We start from the raw sequence: 20,002 nt of genomic DNA, 5'->3' as shown, positions 1-20,002 counted from the left end.
GGACAGCACAATGCTATGGGAGAGGGGATCTGTGGACAGCACAATGCTATGGGGGAGGGGATCTGTAGACAGCACAATGCTATGGGGGGAGGGGATCTGTAGACAGCACAATGCTATGGGGGAGGGGATCTGTAGACAGCACAATGCTATGGAGGAGGGGATCTGTAGACAGCACAATGCTATGGGGAGAGGAGATCTGTGACAGCACAATGCCATGGGGAGAGGGGAACTGTGGACAGCACAATGCCATGGGGAGAAGGGATCTGTGGACAGCATAATGCTGTGGGGGGAGGGGATCTGTATACAGCACAATGCTATGGGAGAGGGGATCTGTGGACAGCACAATGCTATGGAGGGAGGGGATCTGTAGACAGCACAATGCTATGGGGGAGGGGAACTGTGACAGCTCAATGCCATGGGGAGGGGGGGATCTGTGGACAGCACAATGCTATGGGGGGAGGGGATCTGTGGACAGCACAATGCTATGGGGAGAGGGGATCTGTGGACAGCACAATGCTAAGAAGAGATGGGATCTGTAGACAGCACAATGCTATGGGGGAGGGGATCTGGGGCAGCACAATGCTATGGGGGAAGTGGATCTGTGGACAGCACAATGCTATGGGGAGGGGATCTGTGACAGCTCAATGCCATGGGGAGATGGGATCTGTGGACAGCACAATAGTATGGGGGTGGGGATCTGTGGTCAGCACAATGCTATGGGGGAGGGGATCTGTGGACAGCACAATGGTATGGGGGTGGGGATCTGTGGTCAGCACAATGCTATGGGGGAGGGGATCTGTGGACAGCACAATGCTATGGGGGAGGGGATCTGTGGACAGCACAATGCTATGGGGGAGGGAATCTTTGGACAGCACAATGCTATGGGGGAGGGGATCTGTTGAAAGCACAATGCTATGGGGGAGGGGATGTTTGGACAGCACAATGCTATGGGGGAGGGGATCTGTGAATTGCACAATGCAGAGGGGATCTGTGGATGGCACCATTTGTAGTGGTTGAAGCATTCTTATGGGGAGTCTATGGCAGATGTATATTATAAACAACAAAGGTACACCGGCGCTGTCCTAAAATACTGTACTGTGTGAGCTGCTGGCACCCTGGCAGGTGGGATGTGCGGACCTGCCCAAATAACCAACCAAAAACCAAACAAGAGTCTGCCGCGCTCCAACACAGATGGGTGAACAAATGTCTGCGTAACACTGCTCACCTGATAGTGCTAGTGTTCAACCGTGTTAGCACAGTCCCGGAGCTGAAGTAGCAACACCAGATCGGTGTGCCCAAAGTCACCGGTGTATCCGCTGCCTTGGCTGGGTCTGCAGATGGGGAGCGTCCTCCCTGAACACCGGAAGTAGCTCCTGGAGAGCTGGAGTGTGCTGATCGGCGGTGTGCCTCGGCCGAAGGCGCCGCCGTGTGTGAGCAAGGTGTACGAGGGGCGTGGTAGAGCGGTGACGTCACCTGTCCGTAGAAGACGGGCATGTACAGGGGCCAATGACCGACGCGTTTCGAGGGAGACGTCCCTCTTCCTCAAGGTTATGGTCCCTGTACTAACGCTAAACCTATATACCCCTCGTCATCCTCCCTGCTCCTGAGCCAATTTTCCTAATGACCTCGCCAGCACCCTGCAATTAGTGGCATGCAGTATATGACACATGAAAACACCTATACTGAATTGCGCATGACCGCTAATCCCTATTATTACACGGATAAAACGACCTCCTGTTTTCCAAATTAAAATTAAAATTTATTTATTATTTATTGATCCCCAACTAATATATAAAAAATGTAACATGTATAAATATGTATAAATAAGTAAAATTTTTTATTCAAATGCTAAAATGACCCCACCTTACCCTTTGATAAACTTGATCCTAAAAAATTTGATCCTAAAAAATTATTATTGCCCGAACAGAGCTATATTTAAAAAGAATTATCAGTGTGCAGTATGTAATTGCATCGATAAAAACATACCTCCATTCGTATTGAAATAAAAATACCACTCTGAAATCATACACTGAAATGGTGGTACCCACTGTTAATATATTAAAGGGCATACAGTTCAATTTCATAATTGAGTCCCTTTGGGGCCAGACTGTTGAGTGTAAAAATCCAATTGGACTCAACCCTAGACATGCTCCTCAGATAATCCCCCCCTCTGGGGTTTTTTTGTACGATCTGGATGCCACAAAAAGATGTCCCATTGCACGTTCGTCCATGTTTTTCTGCATAGTGGCGTGACAGAGGGTGGCCACCAAACCCCTTAGTGATATTATCCAGGTGTTCCTTTATCCTGTCTTTCAATCTCCTTTTTGTGCGGCCTACATATATCTTCTCGCAGGGGCATCTAATAATATAGATGACCCCCGTTGAATGACAGGAAATATTATCCTTAATGCTGAACATTTCGGTCCTATCTGTATTCCAAAAACTCGTTTGTACCGACTTTTTGCATTTTACCCGTATACAGCAGGAGCAAGTTCCACACGTGGTGAACCCCCCTTTAAGATTCGGCCATACTGTGCTTGTTGGTTTAGTGTGTCCATGAATCATTCCCATCCTGGCTGTTGGAGCTATCATATTTCCAATATTCTTAGCCTTTCTAAAGACAAATCTTGGTTCGTCAGCAATAAGTTCTCCCACCACCTTATCCTTTTTTAAAATGGGCCAATGTTTATAGATTATATTAGTGAATCTTTTACGATTCGCATGGTATTGCGTAATAAATGGTATTTTCCCAATTTCGTGTGCTATGCTCAAGAGTTGTGGTCGTTTTTCGATTGCATGAATCAAATTCCCTCTTGGCACAATCCTGACATCCTGCCTGATCTTTTCCAAGGATGTCTCACAGTACCCTCTTTCTATAAACTGTTTCTTTAGATAGTTGGATTCTTCATCATAATCCCCATCTTTTGTGCAATTCCGTCTTATACGTGTAAACTGGCTTTTTGGAATGTTTGAAAGCCATGACGGAAGGTGGCAACTATCTGTATGGATGTAGCTGTTACAGTCAACTTCCTTGTGATAGCATTTAGTAAGTATGGTATTGTTTTCTATAAAAATATTTAAATCCAAAAAATTTACATTAGATGTACTTATAGTGGGCGTAAATTCTAACCCATATCTATTATCATTCAATCCCTGAAGGAAGGTGCTGAGGTCGGGCTGTGTCCCTTCCCATATAAATACCACATCGTCAATAAAGCGTCGCCACAAAATTAGGCCTTTCCGTAGTTGGCCATTCTGATAAATGTAGGACTCCTCCCATTTCCCCACATATAGATTAGCATAACTTGGGGCAAATTTTGTACCCATGGCTGTACCCCACGTTTGCAAATAAAACTGTTTACAATAAATAAAATAATTGTGTTGGAGAATAAATTTCATACTCTCCACAATATATGCAATCTGAGTGGGGTTGTAAGAGTGTAGTTGTTCCAAATAATATTCAGCTGCTGAACAACCCTTCTCCTGGTTGATAACCGTGTAGAGAGATTTAATGTCCAATGTGCCAAGTATGTAGTTACTCCCCCAGCTCGTGTTTTCCAAAACACGTATTGTATCCCGTGTCTTTTAGATAAGCTGGAAGAAGAGTGACACATTTCTGCAGATGTGTATCCACGTATTCTGATAAATTGGCTGTCAGGCAATTAATGCCTGATATAATTGGCCTTCCAGGAGGGCATCTGGAGTTCTTGTGCAGTTTCGGGATGTGATAAAAAATTGCCACACTTGGTGTTTTATTATTAATAAATTGAAACTCCTTTTTATTTAAAATGCCCATAGACTTGCCTTTCATGGCTAAAACATTTAACTTTTTTACATATTGCACAGTGGGATCCCCTAAAAGCTTCTTATACGTAACAGTATCATTTAAGAGCCTCAATGCTTCCGTATGGTACATACTGCGATCCATGATGACTATGCCACCCCCTTTATCGGCACCCCGGACCACAATATCATTATTGTCCTGGAGATTGATTAAAGCCTTTCTTTCCTCTCTAGTGAGGTTGCTTGGAGCATACTTAGGGTTCACTCTTTTTAATTTTCTGATGTCAGAAGTCACTAATGTTTCAAAGGCGTGAAAAGCGCTTGAATATTCACTCAAAGGATTAAAAGCTGAGGGGTTGGCTAATGTTGTGTGTACATACTCCTTAGGACTAGGATTTATTATATTTACACCTGCCTGTTGTTTTTTCAAAAAATATTTTTTAATAGCTAAACTGCGAAGAAACTTTTTCATGCAGACATATAGCATGAAGGGGCTTGCCTTAGATGTAGGAGCAAATTTTAGACCTTTTTGTAGGAGTGATTCCTCTTCCTTAGTTACCATATGTGAACTTAAATTAAAAATTTTTTGCCTACATGTTTCTTTATTTATTTTCGTTTTGGTGAGTTTCCTCCCTGCTCTCTTGCCCCGTTTGTTTTTGCGCTTCGTACCTGAAAAAAATTTTGATATGTTTTTGAGGTGTTTCCCTTTTTAGAGCCTAGTATTCCTTTATTAGGAATCCTGTGGGGCTGAGTTTTTTTGTTATTAAAATTCCTATTGAGGGTACTGCCGACAACCAAACTTTTTCCTACTGTTCGTTTTCCTGTCAAGCCCTGTTTGTTGGATCCACTTGGACCCTCCACCTGAGTGAGTGGCCTCAGAGTGGTACTAAACTGATTGCTTTCATTCGATGTACCTGGGACCTCGATTGATGGTGAAAGTGCAGAATATCTATTTCCTATAGGAATGTTAGCTACTAAAGGGGTGAATACTTCAGGGGATTCAGTTCTATTATCAGTCACATTCAAGGCCTCCATACATGGACCTGGAGTTTCATCCAGTATACACTGGTTGCGACTGATTGACATGGGGGTGTATTGTGTAGAATTTGAATTCGTGTAGGTTGAGAACACCACTGACACGTCAAGAGGGGTTTGGGGTGGCGTGCCTTCATATTCATCTAGGACTACAAATTGTGTACCTCTGTATGATTGGTCCACGGTCCGTTCAGTAGGTATACTTCTGGATCCCATGGGGTTTAGATTTTCTTCCACCACTATCTCATCTCTTGCGAATTTTCTCATTTTCTTATATCTAATTTCTTTTTCTTTCTCATGTAGTCTATTAGTAATATTTTCTGCTAGTTTTTGAACTTCTTCCAAATGGTCAAAAACCTTTAATTGCTCAAATAATTTAATAATATCATTGCTAGTCTTCTGTAAATTAATTTTCCTTTTGTCAATAATGAATTGTACAGTCCTTTTGGAAAACTGTAGAAACATACTATCCCATTCCTCCTGTACAGAAGGCTCCCCAAAGTCCCCTGCTAGCGATTTATAAATCATTAACCCTTTGGGGACTTTATTAGCTGCCATATACCTCTCGAGGGAGGCTATCTCCCAAAGATCCCTCATTTCAATACATAAACATTTTTCCAAACTTTTGAGAATGTCTTTAGCTTTAATACATTCAGTATCTGCACACTGATAATATAAACCCTGATTCCTTATGAGCTTTAAACGAAAATCCCTATCCTTCCATAAACAAGATATAGCCATATGGACGCTGCCTGAGTGTATAGCACACCCAAAAACCACTAAAAACAACAAAGGTACACCGGCGCTGTCCTAAAATACTGTACTGTGTGAGCTGCTGGCACCCTGGCAGGTGGGATGTGCGGACCTGCCCAAATAACCAACCAAAAACCAAACAAGAGTCTGCCGCGCTCCAACACAGATGGGTGAACAAATGTCTGCGTAACACTGCTCACCTGATAGTGCTAGTGTTCAACCGTGTTAGCACAGTCCCGGAGCTGAAGTAGCAACACCAGATCGGTGTGCCCAAAGTCACCGGTGTATCCGCTGCCTTGGCTGGGTCTGCAGATGGGGAGCGTCCTCCCTGAACACCGGAAGTAGCTCCTGGAGAGCTGGAGTGTGCTGATCGGCGGTGTGCCTCGGCCGAAGGCGCCGCCGTGTGTGAGCAAGGTGTACGAGGGGCGTGGTAGAGCGGTGACGTCACCTGTCCGTAGAAGACGGGCATGTACAGGGGCCAATGACCGACGCGTTTCGAGGGAGACGTCCCTCTTCCTCAAGGTTATGGTCCCTGTACTAACGCTAAACCTATATACCCCTCGTCATCCTCCCTGCTCCTGAGCCAATTTTCCTAATGACCTCGCCAGCACCCTGCAATTAGTGGCATGCAGTATATGACACATGAAAACACCTATACTGAATTGCGCATGACCGCTAATCCCTATTATTACACGGATAAAACGACCTCCTGTTTTCCAAATTAAAATTAAAATTTATTTATTATTTATTGATCCCCAACTAATATATAAAAAATGTAACATGTATAAATATGTATAAATAAGTAAAATTTTTTATTCAAATGCTAAAATGACCCCACCTTACCCTTTGATAAACTTGATCCTAAAAAATTTGATCCTAAAAAATTATTATTGCCCGAACAGAGCTATATTTAAAAAGAATTATCAGTGTGCAGTATGTAATTGCATCGATAAAAACATACCTCCATTCGTATTGAAATAAAAATACCACTCTGAAATCATACACTGAAATGGTGGTACCCACTGTTAATATATTAAAGGGCATACAGTTCAATTTCATAATTGAGTCCCTTGCTATCACAAGGAAGTTGACTGTAACAGCTACATCCATACAGATAGTTGCCACCTTCCGTCATGGCTTTCAAACATTCCAAAAAGCCAGTTTACACGTATAAGACGGAATTGCACAAAAGATGGGGATTATGATGAAGAATCCAACTATCTAAAGAAACAGTTTATAGAAAGAGGGTACTGTGAGACATCCTTGGAAAAGATCAGGCAGGATGTCAGGATTGTGCCAAGAGGGAATTTGATTCATGCAATCGAAAAACGACCACAACTCTTGAGCATAGCACACGAAATTGGGAAAATACCATTTATTACGCAATACCATGCGAATCGTAAAAGATTCACTAATATAATCTATAAACATTGGCCCATTTTAAAAAAGGATAAGGTGGTGGGAGAACTTATTGCTGACGAACCAAGATTTGTCTTTAGAAAGGCTAAGAATATTGGAAATATGATAGCTCCAACAGCCAGGATGGGAATGATTCATGGACACACTAAACCAACAAGCACAGTATGGCCGAATCTTAAAGGGGGGTTCACCACGTGTGGAACTTGCTCCTGCTGTATACGGGTAAAATGCAAAAAGTCGGTACAAACGAGTTTTTGGAATACAGATAGGACCGAAATGTTCAGCATTAAGGATAATATTTCCTGTCATTCAACGGGGGTCATCTATATTATTAGATGCCCCTGCGAGAAGATATATGTAGGCCGCACAAAAAGGAGATTGAAAGACAGGATAAAGGAACACCTGGATAATATCACTAAGGGGTTTGGTGGCCACCCTCTGTCACGCCACTATGCAGAAAAACATGGACGAACGTGCAATGGGACATCTTTTTGTGGCATCCAGATCGTACAAAAAAAACCCAGAGGGGGGGATTATCTGAGGAGCATGTCTAGGGTTGAGTCCAATTGGATTTTTACACTCAACAGTCTGGCCCCAAAGGGACTCAATTATGAAATTGAACTGTATGCCCTTTAATATATTAACAGTGGGTACCACCATTTCAGTGTATGATTTCAGAGTGGTATTTTTATTTCAATACGAATGGAGGTATGTTTTTATCGATGCAATTACATACTGCACACTGATAATTCTTTTTAAATATAGCTCTGTTCGGGCAATAATAATTTTTTAGGATCAAATTTTTTAGGATCAAGTTTATCAAAGGGTAAGGTGGGGTCATTTTAGCATTTGAATAAAAAATTTTACTTATTTATACATATTTATACATGTTACATTTTTTATATATTAGTTGGGGATCAATAAATAATAAATAAATTTTAATTTTAATTTGGAAAACAGGAGGTCGTTTTATCCGTGTAATAATAGGGATTAGCGGTCATGCGCAATTCAGTATAGGTGTTTTCATGTGTCATATACTGCATGCCACTAATTGCAGGGTGCTGGCGAGGTCATTAGGAAAATTGGCTCAGGAGCAGGGAGGATGACGAGGGGTATATAGGTTTAGCGTTAGTACAGGGACCATAACCTTGAGGAAGAGGGACGTCTCCCTCGAAACGCGTCGGTCATTGGCCCCTGTACATGCCCGTCTTCTACGGACAGGTGACGTCACCGCTCTACCACGCCCCTCGTACACCTTGCTCACACACGGCGGCGCCTTCGGCCGAGGCACACCGCCGATCAGCACACTCCAGCTCTCCAGGAGCTACTTCCGGTGTTCAGGGAGGACGCTCCCCATCTGCAGACCCAGCCAAGGCAGCGGATACACCGGTGACTTTGGGCACACCGATCTGGTGTTGCTACTTCAGCTCCGGGACTGTGCTAACACGGTTGAACACTAGCACTATCAGGTGAGCAGTGTTACGCAGACATTTGTTCACCCATCTGTGTTGGAGCGCGGCAGACTCTTGTTTGGTTTTTAGATGTATATTATACTTTTTTGGCTTTGGGGTTTCAAATGGTAAGGAGCTGCTATAGGTTGTTTATGGGGGAGACAGTGTTATGGGGGTGCCTGATGCAATATTGTTGTTTCCATGGCTATAGCACGGCTATGGTGTTTCTATGGCTGGCTCACTTGTGGGGCTTTGTTGTGGCTAAGGCACGGTTATGGGGTTTCTATAGCTGACAGTGTTACGGGGGTCTGCAGCTGTGGCTTACGCACTGTTACGGGACTCTGGAGGAGTCTGAGACTGATACACTGTTGTGGTGCATTTATGAACGAGCTACGTCTGGTGGTGCCGATAGTGGACGCCTGGATGACACGCTGAGGAGGTTTCTAGGGCTGAGTCATGGGGTTGTCTGGTACTGGAGCTCTTTTACAGGGGTATCCATAGCTGAGGCGCCATTTCAGTAAGTATCTGTTACCGGGTCTCAGAGGTTCTATTATGGGGAGGTTTGACTTTTCCATGGCTGGAACACAGGGGGGAAGGGGGTCTCTACACCTCTTATTATGGCATAAGTGAGTCGGTGCCTCTATTACAGCCAGGGAGGTCTCCGTGCCCCTCTCATTACAGTCGGGGAAGGGGTTTCCGCGCTCCTCTCATTAGAGGCGGGGAGGTCTCCGTGCCCCTAACATTACAGTTGGGGAGGTGGGCTACGTGCCCCTATCATTACAGTTGGGGGGGGCTACATGCCCCAATGATTACAGTTTGGTAGGGGGTCTTCGTACCCCCATCATTACAGTCCGGGAGGGGATTTCCATGCCCCTATCATTACAGTCGGGGGTCTATGTCCCCCCATCATTACAGTCGGGGAGGGGGGACTCAGTGCCCCATCATTTAGTCAGGGAAGGGGTCTCCGTGCCACAATCATTACAGTGGGAGAGGTCTCCGTACCCCTATCACTACAGTCAGGAAGGGGGTCTTCGTACCACTATCATCACAGGTCAGGAGGGGGTCTCCGTGCCCCTAACTTTACAGTCGGGGAGGTCTCTGTACCCCTCTCACTACAGTTGGGGAGGGGGTCTCCGTGCCACTATCATTAGTCGGGGGGGGGGGGGGCTACCTGCTCCTATCATTACAGTCCAGGAGGTCTCCGTGTCCCCATCATTAGTTTGGTAGGGGGTCTTCATGACCCCATCATTACAGTCGTGGAGGGGGCTTCCGTGCCCCTATCATTACAGTCTGAGAGGGGGTCTCCGTGCCACTATCATTACAATAGGGGGGTCTATATGTCCCTATCATTAGTCTGGGAGGGGGTCTCCTTGCCCCCATCATTAGTCAGGGGAGTCTCTATGCCATCATTACAGTTGGGGAGGGGGTTTCTATGACCCCATCATTATTCGTGGAGGGGTCCCCGTGCCCCTATCATTTCAGTGGGGGAGGATGGGGAGTCTCCATGCCCCCATCATTACAGTGGGGGGGGGGATCTCCTTGCCTCCCCCAATTATTACAGGAGGTCTCCTCGCTCCATTATTACAGTGGGGGTGGTCTCCTTGACTCCATTAGTACAGTGGAAGGGTCTTCTTGCCCCATTACAGTATTCCAGTGGTCTCCGTGTCCCCATTAGTACAGTGGGGGTGCTCTCCTTGCCCTCATTATTACAGCGGGTGGTCTCCTTCCCCATTACAATGGGGGGTCTCCTCGCCCCCTCCCATTATTACAGTGTGGTCTGCTTGCCCCCATTATTACAGAGGGGGGGGTCTCCTTGCCTCCCTCCCATTACGACAGTGTACAGGTGGTCTCCATGCCATTATTATAGTGAGGGGTTTCCTTGCCTCCCCTCCCCCATTATTAGTGTACGGGTGGTCTCCCACCCCCCATTGTTACAGTGTACGGGTGGACTCCTCGCCCCCATTATTACAGTGGGGGGGTCTCCTCGTCTCCCTCCCATTATTACATTGTATGGGTGGCCTCTGTGCCCCCATTATTAGAGTGGGGGGGTTTCCTTACCTCCCCTCCCCCCTTTATTAGTGTGCGGGTGGTCTCCTTGCCCCATTATTACAGTGGGGGGTCTCCTCGCCTCCCTCCCATTATTATATTGTACGGGTGGTCTCCGTGCCCCATTACAGTGTACGGGTGGTCTCCCTCCCCCCATTATTACAGTGAGGGGGTCGCCTCGCCTCCCTCCATTACGTTGTACGTGTGGTCTCCGTGCCCCCATTATTACAGTGAGGGGTCCCCTTCCCCTGAGGGCTGCTCCCGCCATGCTGTGACAGCCGCACGCACGGTTCACCCGCTGTCCACCCCTCCGCAGTGACGCAGGACACAGCACTGCGCCGTCTCCGGTCCCCTCTCCCCGCCGCGCACGTCACCAGCAGCCGTGTCACTCCGCGCCAGGACACTTCACTGCGGCCGCGTCCACTAGGTCAAAGAGTTCAGCGCCCGCTACCCTCCCTAATCCCGGCGGCCCCGCCATCGTCTCTCTCCCTAATCCCGGCGGCCCCGCCATCGTCCCCCTTCCTAATCCCGGCGGCCCCCGCCATCGTCCCCCTTCCTAATCCCGGCGGCCCCCGTCACCGTCCCCCTTCCTCAGCCCGGCGGCCCCCGCCACCGTCTCCCTCCCTCAGCCCAGACCCGCTCCTTCCACCTCACAGGCAGCAGCCAAACCCCCCACCAAGTCCTCCGGTCACATGACCTCCCCGAGAGCAGCAGCACCAGCAGGAGCCCCGATCCCGACAGCGGAGTGATACCAGGAGCAGCAGTCAGACGGCGTGTGAGTGCGCCTCCATATTACCGAGTCCCCCTTCACCGGACGCCGGGCGGGAGCCGCAGCCATGCCGGGCATGATGGATAAGAGCATCGAGTTTCTAGGCAAGAACCGCACTAATGGCACCAAAAGCCTGTCCAGCGCCTCCAATGGCCACTACTCCGAGGAGAGCGGCGGCAGCGACGACGAGCACGGTGGTAGCCTCGGTCTGTGTGTGCCTGAGCCTCCCGTCCCCTCCCTCCCCGGGTGTGAGTGTGAGTGCGGCCTCCGCCCCCGCTATAGCCTCTGCTCTTCTCGTTACAGATGTGGGCATGAGGGTGGGCGCCGACTTCCAGGCCCGGATCCCCGACTACGAGCCCGGTACGTCTGCCATCTTGTGTGCGGGCTGCGGCCGGGGAGGCGGCGGTGGTAGCCTCGGTATAGGGGCAGCTGGTGTTATAGGGGGGGAGCAGGATGTACGTCATCACCGGCCTGATATATGAGGGCCTGATATATGGGGGCCTGATATATGGGCTGTATCTGTGAGGTGTGAGCACGGCCCGGCGGCTCCGCTCACACAGCTGCCGTTACATAGGTTTCTATACACTAGATTTATTTTTATATATTTTTTTATATTTTATTTTTATTATTGGGAAGTTTGATTAAAATGACTTGGAAATATTCAATAAATATATACGGTAATATGAGATCCAACATAATACGTATATAATATTCCATAGAGCGATGTTTCCTCGCCCGTGGCTTTCCAGCTGTTGCAGAACTACTACTCCCAGCATGCCCTGAGAGTTTTAATTGTAGTAGAGCCTTAAGGCAATAGTTAAAGGTTTTTTTTTGTTTTTATTTAACCGGTTTTTCCAGTTTCGGAAAACCCTTTTCTTTCCACTGCATTGAAAAGAAATGCACTTTACTTCCCCTCCCCGGGTCCAGCTCTGGGTCTGCACCGCTGCTGCCGATGTATGTTAATGTCACCAGCGCTGCAGCCAGTCGCCAAGCTTGGCGACTCTGCCCGAGGAGACGGAGTTAGCCGCTGACCTTGCTGATTGTCTGCAGTGGTGTGGATGGGACGTCAGAAAATAACAGATCGGGAGTAGATGAGAGTCAGTGCTGGACCTGGGGAGGGTCACACACTAAGGATAATACCATTAAAGGGGTATCCAGGACTATATCTGTTTGTACTGTGGTCCTAAGAACTAACTGGCTGGTAATTGCTACTTACCGGCCTATTGTGCCAGGCGCCGATCTCTGCCAGTGCAGGGTGGACCTGCCGGCGATTCTGCAGCCGACGTCACGTCGACAGAGCAGCGGCTTCTCTTCCTCTCCGCTCTGTTGACGAGGTTCGACTGCCAAAATGAGTGTCAAGAAGTGTTTTTAATGACACACAGCTCCGTTCTCCTCCGCCTGCACTGCAGTGCTGTGTGTCGTTACATGCATCTATCCCGGGAAATAATGCAGAGCTGTGTATGTAATAAGACGCACAGCTCCGCTCTCCTCCGCCTGCACTGCAGAGCTGTGTGTCATTACATGCATCTATCCCGGGAAATAACGCAGAGCTGTGTATGTAATAAGACGCACAGCTCCGCTCTCCTCCGCCTGCACTGCAGAGCTGTGTGTCGTTACATGCATCTATCCCGGGAAATAATGCAGAGCTGTGTATGTAATAAGACGCACAGCTCCGCTCTCCCCCGCCTGCACTGCAGAGCTGTGTGTCATTACATGCATCTATCCCAGGAAATAATGCAGAGCTGTGTATGTAATAAGACGCACAGCTCTGCTCTCCCCCGCCTGCACTGCAGAGCTGTGTGTCATTACATGCATCTATCCCGGGAAATAATGCAGAGCTGTGTATGTAATAAGATGCACAGCTCCGCTCTCCTCCGCCTGCACTGCAGAGCTGTGTCATTACATCCATCTATCTCCGGGAAATAATGCAGAGCTGTGTATGTAATAAGACGCACAGCTCTGCTCTCCTCCGCCTGCACTGCAGAGCTGTGTGTCGTTACATGCATCTATCCCAGGAAATAATGCAGTGCTGTGTATGTAATAAGACGCACAGCTCTGCTCTCCACCGCCTGCACTGCAGAGCTGTGTGTCGTTACATGCATCTATCCCGGGAAATAATGCAGAGCTGTGTATGTAATAAGACGCACAGCTCCGCTCTCCTCCGCCTGCACTGCAGAGCTGTGTGTCATTACATGCATCTATCCCGGGAAATAATGCAGAGCTGTGTATGTAATAAGACGCACAGCTCCGCTCTCCCCCGCCTGCACTGCAGAGCTGTGTGTCATTACATGCATCTATCCCGGGAAATAATGCAGAGCTGTGTATGTAATAAGACGCACAGCTCTGCTCTCCCCCGCCTGCACTGCAGAGCTGTGTGTCATTACATGCATCTATCCCGGGAAATAATGCAGAGCTGTGTATGTAATAAGACGCACAGCTCCGCTCTCCTCCGCCTGCACTGCAGAGCTGTGTCATTACATCCATCTATCTCCGGGAAATAATGCAGAGCTGTGTATGTAATAAGACGCACAGCTCTGCTCTCCTCCGCCTGCACTGCAGAGCTGTGTGTCGTTACATGCATCTATCCCAGGAAATAATGCAGTGCTGTGTATGTAATAAGACGCACAGCTCTGCTCTCCCCCGCCTGCACTGCAGAGCTGTGTGTCGTTACATGCATCTATCCCGGGAAATAATGCAGAGCTGTGTATGTAATAAGACACAGCTCTGCTCTCCCCGTCCTGCACTGCAGAGCTGAGTGTCGTTACATGCCTCTATCCTGGGAAATAACGCAGAGCTGTGTATGTAATAAGACGCACAGCTCCGCTCTCCTCCGCCTGCACTGCAGAGCTGAGTGTCGTTACATGCATCTATCCCGGGAAATAATGCAGGGCTGTGTATGTGATAAGACGCACAGCTCTGCTCTCCTCCACCTGCACTGCAGAGCTGTGTGTCGTTACATGCATCTATCCCGGGAAATAATGCAGAGCTGTGTATGTAATAAGACGCACAGCTCCGCTCTCCCCTGCCTGCACAGCATAGCAGGGTGTCGTTACATGCATCTATCCCGGGAAATAATGCAGAGCCTTGTATGTAATAAGACGCAGAGCTCCGCTCTCCTCCGCCTGCACTGCAGAGCTGTGTGTCGTTACATGCATCTATCCCGGGAAATAATGCAGAGCTGTGTATGTAATAAGACGCACAGCTCTGCTCTCCTCCACCTGCACTGCAGAGCTGTGTGTCGTTACATGCATCTATCCCTGGAAATAACGCAGAGCCTTGTATGTAATAAGACGCAGAGCTCCGCTCTCCTCCGCCTGCACTGCAGAGCTGTGTGTCGTTACATGCATCTATGCCGGGAAATAATGTAGAGCTGTGTATGTAATAAGACGCACAGCTCTGCTCTCCTCCGCCTGCACTGCAGAGCTGTGTGTCATTACATGCATCTATCCCGGGAAATAATGCAGAGCTGTGTATGTAATAAGACGCACAGCTCTGCTCTCCTCCGCCTGCACTGCAGAGCTGTGTGTCGTTACATGCATCTATGCCGGGAAATAATGCAGAGCTGTGTATGTAATAAGACGCACAGCTCTGCTCTCCCCTGCCTGCACTGCAGAGCTGTGTGTCATTACATGCCTATCCTGGGAAATAATGCAGAGCTATGTATGTAATAAGACACACAGCTCTGCTCTCCTCGTAGATGGGGATATTTACTGTATATGCCAATACTTCCTCAACAGATGAGAATGAAAATGAAATATCTGTTTTTTCTTCAGCCAGTTTAGCATGTAAAAAATGGTGAAATGCGCTCTATAAAGGGGTCATTTCCATCTTTATCCATAGCTTAGGTGATAACTTGCTGATCCGACAGCAGGGAACCACATCGGTCGCATGAATGGTGCCCTGGCTGGACATGTCTTATCCACTCCATTCATTCTCTCATTCTCCAGCAGTCCCATAGACAATGAATGGAGTGGCAGTGCTGGGTGTCAGGCACCCTCTGATCTGAAATGATTACTTACCTAAGGCTAGGTCATACGTCCAGAAAACCACTTTGTGTCTTCTAATATAGCTCTTATATTCTTCTAAAGCGATTGGTCCAGAAATCACCGAGGATTTTGACAGAAATCACTAAACAAACATGCACTTTAATCCCTTCAGGATGCAGCTTTTTTAGTGTCCTGAGGTCTCTGACTTTATTTTTTACTAGATGGTGGCCCGATTCTAACGCATCGGGTATTCTAGAATATCTATGTATGTATGTATATAGCAGGCACATAGTATATAGCACAGGCCATGTAGTATATAGCAGACAAATACTATATGGCCTGTGCTATGTGGCTGCTATATAGATACATACATATTGTAGAATACCCGATGCGTAAATACAAGCCATTCAGTATCTAACTGTGGCCACGCAGTATATAACACAGCCCACGTACTATACAACACAGCCCACGCAGTATATAGCAGCCACGCAGTATATAACACAGCCCACGTAGTATATAACACAGGCCAAACAGTATATAACACAGCCCACGTAATATATAGCGCAGCCCACGTAGTATATCACACAGCCCACGCAGTATATCACACTGACCACGTAGTATATAGCAGTCATGCAGTATATAACACAGCCCACGTAGTATTTAGCAGTGTGGGCACCGTATCCCTGTTAAAAAAAAAAAATATTTAAAATAAAAAATAGTTCTATACTCACCCACCGGGATCCAGCGAAGCTGTGCCGAGACTCGCGCGGCTGCCTCCATCTTCCGTTCCCAGGATGCATTGCGAAATTACCCAGATGACTTAGCGGTCTCGAGAGACCACTAAGTCTTCTGGGTAATTTCGCAATGCATCTCTGGAAACGGAAGATGGCGGAGGCCGCGCGCGTCTCGGCTTACTACGGAAGTTGAGAATAGCAGTTTTTTTTATTTTTTTTATTTTTAACATTACATCTTTTTATTATTGTCGCTGCATAGGCAGCATCAATAGTAAAAAGTTGGGGACACACAGGGTTAATAGCAGCGTTAACGGAGTGCGTTACCCGCGTCATAACGCGCTCCGTTAATGCTGGCATTAACTCTGTGTAAGCGCTGACTGGTGGGCACTCGGGAGTATGGAGCGGGCGCCGGGCACTGACTGGACGGAAGTAGGGAGGGACTAATCGGACTATTCCCGTCGCTGATTGGTCGCGGCAGCCAGGACAGGCAGCTGGCAAGAGCAATCAGCGATGCGGGATTTCCGGGACAGACAGATGGAATGTTCCTTAGACAATTATATAGTAGAATTTTTGCATCACCGCATTCTGAGAACCACAGATTGTTTGTTTATTTTTTTGTTTGATGTAGCATTTTTTGCACACACAAAAAACCCAAAAAATATATTTTTTGTATCTCCATATTCCGAGAACCATTACTTGTAATTTTGTTGTCGACAGAGCTGTGGGGACCTGTTTTTTTTTTTAGTGATGCATTGATGTTTACATTGGTACCATTTTAGGGGGCATATGATATTTATTTTTTTAATACTGTTTCATTTTCCAGATGTGAAACAACAATTCTGACATTGTTGTGTTTTTTTATGGCCACTTTCTCAGTGCATTCTAAATAACAAGTTAATGTTATAGTTCAGGATCGGGACAGCACAGATGCAAAAGATCACAATTTTGCATATTTATTTTTTTACATAATATATTTTCTGATCGGAGTTAAGGTGTTTATTTTTTGTTTTATTTATTTTTAAAAAATTTCCTACTATTAACATTTTAATGTTTTTATTTCTTTTTATATTCTGGTAGGACAGGGACCTTGATATTTATTTAAAAAAAAAAAATGTCTACAATTTGAGGAAGTTTTTCCTGATCATCAAATATATAACGATTAACTTTTTCATACGGAAACCATCTTAAGGGGATAGTCCTACAAAGTACATTTTAATTAATAGATCTTAGCATAAAATATTGGAATAATATGTTATGTAACAGCAGTAAAAAGCATATGATCTAATTTTACATATGTAACAACAAAGGATAAAAAACCTTGAATAATACAGATAAATTATACTGCCATAAAGTACCCCCAAACACTATGATACTGCCACAGTGAATTCCTCCACAATACCCTCCAAAAACACTGTGATGACCCTACTGTACCCCTCTCCCTCATTCCCCCCGACAAACAATGGTGACCCCATCACAGTATAATTCTCCAACTGCAATCCCCACACAGCCCTCCATACAGTATAATGACCCCACATACCGGTAGTTCTCCATACAGTATAATGGGCCCTACATAGTGCTCCATACATCCAACACAACAAAACCATGGAGTAAATACAAAATCTCAGGTATCATTATAAAAATGCCAAATTTATTACACAAATTTAAACAAACAGTTAAATCATATGAAAAGAAAGTACAAAGTGTACATATGCAGGAACAATCCAATCAGCAGACTGGTGGTCAGACAGAGAGTTCGCAGGGACACAGATCACTTCGGTATTAGACCATGGTACAAGCCCAGTATGCATACCAATATGCACCATACACAAGGCACAGCATATCATTAAGGTAAATCATTGCATAATGTTAGTTGTACTGCCGCCGCCTAACAGGTGCAATAATAAAGTTATAAGCGCTTACCCATGGTAAATGATCGGTCCCACAGACTCTCTGACACCCCTGACGCGCGTTTCGCGGTCCAGCTTTTTCGAAGGGGAGACGCATATGAGCAGATCTCGTGGGTTTAAAAAGGGGAGACAACCGGAAGTGTCTGATGGTAGCGGCGCGCATGATCCGGACTACATTACCCACAATCCCTGCGGCCGTCATAGAGGAAGTGCACATGTGGGCGGAACTCCAGCCTCTGACGTCACTAAGACATGCGCACTCCACATATACAGATAGCCATCAGGAAAGTGGGAATTCAGAAGCCCGGATACATGCGCGCACAAACAGACAAGCTTACAGAACATGTCGTGCAGCTCAGACCCTGGGGTTAAGTCGAGATGAGCAGGGGTTAACCCACCATAGTGCAACAGTCATATATCTCACACATATAAAGCGGAGATGACGTGTGTCTCAAAGGCAATTTTTATAGCATATAAGAACCATTAGAATGATACATAAAGTGCAAAAATAGTGCAAAATTTGCATAAAGTACAGTAATAAGAATGAGTGCATATCTCCATAATCAATATTATAGTGAAACAATATATAGTACATCTGAGTATGCCCTTCCAGCATACCTACAAAATATTAACAGAGTTACAAAATATACATAAATAGAACGAACGATGGTGGATAGTGGTGGGTTTCCTCCTCCTCTAACTCTCTCCTTCATAACGACCAAGATCATCATCGAATGACTCATATATAAGCCCGGTACTTCCTTTATGTGTATATACAAACTAAAAAAGACAAACATATGCAGATTAAAATAAAATTAAAAACAAATGGTAAGTGACATTCCAGGGACATCGGAAAGAACCATACCTTATCCATTACTAAGTACAAAGGCACCATGTCAGTAAATAGTGGAACAGGGATATCATGATATTAGTAATAAAGACATGAGAAGAGAGGTCAAAGAAACGGAGAAAAACTCACGTTCTCGTTCAGCCCATTAGGTGTCAAGGTGTCTAGGGTGACAATCCATCTACACTCTCGTTGTGCTAAGAGCTTATTTAGATTGCCACCCCTAACACCACCATGGATAACTTCGATCCCCCTCACCATCAGAAAGCGAGGGTCGGACCCATGGTATTCACGAAAATGTCTAGGTAAGGTCTTCAGCGTAGATATGTCAGTTATGTCCTTGGCGGCCCCAATGTCCTTTACATGTTCACGTGTCCTAACCTTGAGCTCCCTTGATGTAAGTCCAACGTATATACGTGTACAAGGACAGGTGGCATAATACACCACATGTGTGGTATTGCAAGAGATAAAATCACGGATTTTGTATTCTCTCTTGCCATCCGAGGATGTAAACGTTTTACATCTGAGAATGTTAGGACACGCGACGCATGACCCACAGGGAAAGCATCCATGTTTGGGGCCGCCAAGGCCAAAAATGGTTTTTTGTTTTGCCACATAGTGGCTCCTGACTAAATTATCTCGAAGATTCTTACTTCTACGTTGTGTCATCATTGGTGATGCCGGTAGAGCTGCCGCCAAGACAGGATCAGTGCGTAGTACTGACCAATGTTTAGACAGAATACCATGGATCCGATCCCAATGGCAATTCGACGTTGAGATGAACCGAACCATGGGTTCATCTTGTTTACTTTTTTTAGGCTGAGCGAGTAGATCTTCCCTTCTCGTGTGTTTAGCCCTTCTATATCCTGCCTTAATGCACCGACGGCTATATCCCCTGGCACGAAAACGATCAGTCAGGGTGACGGACTGTTTCTCAAAACGCTCTTCTGTCGAGCAGACCCGCCTATTCCTGAGAAACTGGCCAACTGGGATGGCCTTAATTGTTGAATAGCTATGTGCCGAAGAGGCATGGAGCAGTGAATTGACGGAAGTCTCCTTCCGGAAAAGATCTGTTTCAATCACGCCGTCCTCTCCGACACATAAACTAATGTCCAAAAAATCAACTTTAGTCCGGTGCCAAAAATAAGTAAATTTCAAATTAAATGGATTAGTATGGAGGTACTGCATGAATTTAGATAGGCTGGTATCATCTCCGTTCCAGATTAATAGAACATCATCGATGTATCTATACCAGCCTACCACTGGGTCGGC

The 20,002-nt window shown here is 46.2% G+C and overlaps 1 protein-coding gene across 5 annotated transcripts in view; it reads left to right on the top strand.

The window, feature by feature from the left end:
• The window catches only part of RCOR3 (REST corepressor 3), a 130,999-nt gene that overhangs the window by 48,566 nt on the left and 62,431 nt on the right, over window positions 1-20,002 (top strand). Inside the window, exons 1-2 of one of the 5 annotated variants that reach the window (XM_077282326.1) lie at window positions 10,802-11,450; window positions 11,560-11,616. The exons of 1 other annotated variant lie outside the window; for it this stretch is intronic. In XM_077282326.1, coding sequence (XP_077138441.1) covers window positions 11,324-11,450; window positions 11,560-11,616 — 184 coding nt within the window. In that variant the 5' untranslated portion in view covers window positions 10,802-11,323. Of the gene's footprint in view, window positions 1-10,801; window positions 11,463-11,559; window positions 11,617-20,002 lie in introns of those variants that run through there. 3 more of the 5 variants (XM_077282327.1, XM_077282325.1, XM_077282328.1) reach the window with 3 other exon arrangements.

Source organism: Ranitomeya variabilis, chromosome 2 (assembly GCF_051348905.1).
Source record: "Ranitomeya variabilis isolate aRanVar5 chromosome 2, aRanVar5.hap1, whole genome shotgun sequence".
NCBI classification, from domain to species: domain Eukaryota; kingdom Metazoa; phylum Chordata; class Amphibia; order Anura; family Dendrobatidae; genus Ranitomeya; species Ranitomeya variabilis.
This window is presented reverse-complemented; position numbering and strand designations above follow the sequence as displayed.